Source organism: Halyomorpha halys, unplaced genomic scaffold (genome assembly GCF_000696795.3).
Source record: "Halyomorpha halys isolate HHAL.00 unplaced genomic scaffold, Hhal_1.1 Scaffold1009.1, whole genome shotgun sequence".
In the NCBI taxonomy this organism is placed as follows: domain Eukaryota; kingdom Metazoa; phylum Arthropoda; class Insecta; order Hemiptera; family Pentatomidae; genus Halyomorpha; species Halyomorpha halys.
In genome coordinates this window covers 185,076-189,069 of record NW_027116335.1, presented here as the reverse complement: position 1 = coordinate 189,069, position 3,994 = coordinate 185,076, and the positions used below count along the sequence as shown (strand labels likewise).

Below are 3,994 nucleotides of genomic sequence, written 5' to 3'. Positions count from 1 at the left end.
GGCGAACCGATGAGATCAACGCCCAACAAATACGGAGAAGTCACCGTAGATATCGAAGGAGTCGAGGAGCCACGGAACCAAGGTAGTCAAGGGGACAAGGTGGTAAAAAGGAAACAGAGTAGAATGGAGGCGAGGGACTGGAGAGAGGAAGACAAGAGAAAATCTGAAGGGGTTGTCAGTGGAGGGGCGACCGCACACTGCTGAATTATAACGTGAGGAAGAAGAGCGGCGGAGAAGGTATGCCTATAATAGAGATAGCAGGAGTGAGGTGTGGACACTGGCAGTTCAAACATCACCATGTGCCGAGAAGACTTGCAAAAGCTGTGTGATGGAGATAGGACACCCAAGATTCAGAAATGCCAATGTAAATTGATCGCCCTGGGTGTGACCTGCTAGGGAAGGTGGCTGCTTGGGTGAAGCATATCAGGGGAAATTGGAAAATTAAGTTGGGGAGTAAAATGTACAAATGTCATTGACTGAGAAAAACCGAGGGCGCACGGGTCAGAACAATCAATCAGGCTGAGGACTGGAGACAGAGGCTTAAGAGGGAATATGAAGATATATTTTTTAAAAAAGGAGACATGCTTGGGGAAACCGGGAAGACAGCCCATGAGATCATACAAAAAGAAGATAAGATTACATATGTGAAAGAGAGGAGCTACGTAACCACATCCGGGAAGAGCTTAAATGTTTAAAACATCAGGGAATAATTATTGATAGTACATCCCCATACAATAGTCCATTGTGGGCGGTTAAAAAGAAGAGCGCGCCAGGTGAAACTAATCAAAAATACAGAGGTGATGAAGAAGCCATTCACCTTCGAGAGAGGCCACTATTAATTTACAAGCCGTTTGGTCTAAAAAAAGCTCCTATAACCTTCCAGCGCCTGATGGACAAGTTTTTGAGGGGAATAGACGAATCAGTATGCCTGATTTATATGGAAGATCTCCTAGTGTTCAGTAAAAACGAAGAAGAACATGTGCAACATTTACACAGCTTATTCCAGAGAATCAAGCAATTTGGGCTCAAATTATCGGGGGAGAGAAATCTACGTTAGGGCAGGAACAAATACATTTTTTGGGCCACACGATTTCCAGGGAAGGAGTTATACCCGACGCAGATGAAGTCGAAGCAATAAAGAAGATGGTAGTGCCTAGGGATGTGAAGGGAGTTCGGAGGTTACAGGAAACATTAAATTATTATCGGAGATTTGTGTCAGAAATGGCTGAGTACCTCGTCCCACTCAACAATCATTTGAAGAAAGGTAAAAAGGTGATCATCACTCAGATGGTGAAAGACAATATCAGGCGGTGCATAGAGAAGCTGCAGCAGAAGCCAATCCAGCCTATCAAGAATATCATCAAACCGTGGTATTGGGTATTTTTCGTCGACCGTATTCTCGTTCACTTTCCGATAATCAACCACCACCTTGTATTTTTCTTCGTTCACACCTGGTGCGCTTTTCTTCCTGGCAGCCCACAGCGGACTGTTATAGGGCGATAAACTGTCAACTATAATCCCCTGTCTCCTCAGATTATCCTTCTCTAATGTGCTGCCGGAGTGCCTAGGAAGAGGAATCCAGAATTCAGGAGATTGAAGAAACCGACTGGAAAGTTACTTACAATCATTCGAGGAATAATTCAGTTCCAGGCAGAAGAAGATAAAACCAGGAAAGTGGGAAAGAAAGGGTAAGAAACCCAGAAAGAAGAATGGGGCAAATAAAACCAAGAAACAGTGGGCGCCGTGAGGACCGAAAATGTTATGGATGTGGGAAGATAGGGTGCCACTTGATGGCCCAGTGCTCGCGTACCCGTTGTTTTGAATGTGAAATCGAGGGACATATAGCGAGACAATCCCCTTATATGTTTCGAAGACACAAATCGAGCAAGGTAGAACCGATGGAGGTGAATGCCCAGTGTGTGAGAAGGAGAAGGATTTCTCCGAGGTCAGCACAGATCGCATGTGATAACACCGACACGTCTCAAGCCTCAGAGGTTGTTCCGCTCTCAACAGCAGAACAGGAGGAACTTGTGGAGATGGTCTGAGGGGGTTGGTAGGAAGAAGGAAGAGATCCGAAGAGCGAATTCGCAGAGGGGCGGCCGCATGTTGGTGAGCAGTACACGAGATTCTTCTTTAAAAATACTGGGTTACATGCAAGCGCCCTGTCAACATATTTGAGAGGAGATAGACAATCTTAGGTGCCAAGGAATTATAGTAGATAGCACTCTCCCTATTGTAGTCCGATATGGACGGTGAGAAAGAAGAGCGTGCCGGGGAAAAATGGAGGGAAATATGGAGTAGTAGTCGACTATCGCGAAGTTAACGAAAACGAGTTAGATGAAAACCCTACCGCGGTTCGAGTATATTTTGGATAGATTGAGTAGGACTCAAATTTTTAGCACACTAGATCTGAAGGTGGGGTACCACCAGATTAAGATGCACCCGAAAGACCATCATAAGACGGTGTTTACTTTCGAGAGAGGCCACTACGAATCTACGAGGATGCCTTTCGGCCTGAAAAATGCTCCGGTAACATTCCAAAGGCTCATGGACAAGTTTCTGAGGGGATCGGATGAATTTGTCTGCCAAGTTGCTAAATTATATTTATTGATGTGACTGCTACATTATAATTATATTAAAGGGAATAAGGTAAATGATTAAATTTTTAAAAACATTTTAAACATATATCTGTTGACGTATCTTGGTCAACCAATATACCAGTGTTAACCGTGTGTTAGCAGTCTATTGCTCTTTGCTATTGCATTTCAAACTTCTTCTTTTCGCTGTTATCGATTCTTGTATAGCTCTGTTTTGATAATGTTTGAAATCTGAATTTAGTTGTCATTTTATTGTATCGTGTTGTTGGTTTCTTATAGCTGACCATGGTAAAAATTTTATGATATTAAATGCTTCTATATAGCACTAAGGTCTATTAATAGTTATTTTAACGTAATTTCTGGCAATTTAAAGCAGATTAAAACTAGTTATTATATATAGATGACTGATAGTATGTGAATTAGATGATGGCCTGGGTTGTGGTTATGATTAAAAAATAAAATAAAATTGAAACTATTTCTGAACTGTTTTCTAGACTCAGACCATCTCAGAAACAATTTATGTTAGTTGGAAGTGTGTTTATTGTATTCCTTTCTTGAAAGCAAATAATTTAAAAAAGCCTATGTATATTTAAAATTTTTACAAATAATGGTTTTGGAAATTAAGTATTTTCTATTTGTAATATAAGATAAGTTCAAGATAGTTGTCAGCTGTTATTTTTTTCATTATTCAATACAATGTAAAGAAATAAGCTCTTTATAAACTTCTTGAGAAAAATGAATTAATTAAATCTATGAAACTATAAAATTTATCATATTTCACACACAATAGTTCACCTATGAGGTAGTTTTTGTTTTTTCAATTTAAAATGGTTAAATTTAGATAATATAAACTATCTTTTATTTTTTTTTGGACATTTTCTCTACTTATTCAGATATCCAATTCCATAGATTATTACTTGGTAATGAATTTATTATAAACTCAATGTTGAGCACCTGTTGCCATGGATTGCTTTAATGGTAATATATTTAGTGGTTACATTTGCATTAATATTTTGTTGCTGGATTTTTTACTTTTTATTGGATTCCTTCCTTTTTTATTTTGGATACTTATTTTTTTAAAGTTATTTCTACTGGATCCTAATTATTCTTATTCTGATGCCAGTTGTATTAACTTATTTTTTATTATTGTTACTTATGGATTTTTTTTCAATTTCTCTATATTTGACAGTTTCAAGAATATTGTTTAATCGATCCTTTATGTAAAACATTTAAATTCACTGGTATCACCTTATGGGATATATGACAAATAACAAATCCAATGTTGAGCCAATACAATTGTTCCAATTCCCTTCTTAAATGTTTATCATTTATGAGTTTGACTATGGTTTGATTGAATTTCTTTACTGTTTTCTGTCAGCAATGCATTTTAAGATATA

The 3,994-nt window shown here is 38.4% G+C and overlaps 1 protein-coding gene across 1 annotated transcript in view; it reads left to right on the top strand.

Annotated features, from left to right (window-relative positions):
- The first annotated feature begins 2,788 nt into the window (after window positions 1-2,788).
- LOC112211468 (endoplasmic reticulum metallopeptidase 1-like) overlaps window positions 2,789-3,994 on the top strand; it is an 86,686-nt gene continuing 85,480 nt past the window's right edge. Inside the window, exon 1 of the mRNA XM_067053134.1 lies at window positions 2,789-2,885. Coding sequence (XP_066909235.1) covers window positions 2,883-2,885 — 3 coding nt within the window. The 5' untranslated portion in view covers window positions 2,789-2,882. The remainder of the gene's footprint in view (window positions 2,886-3,994) is intronic.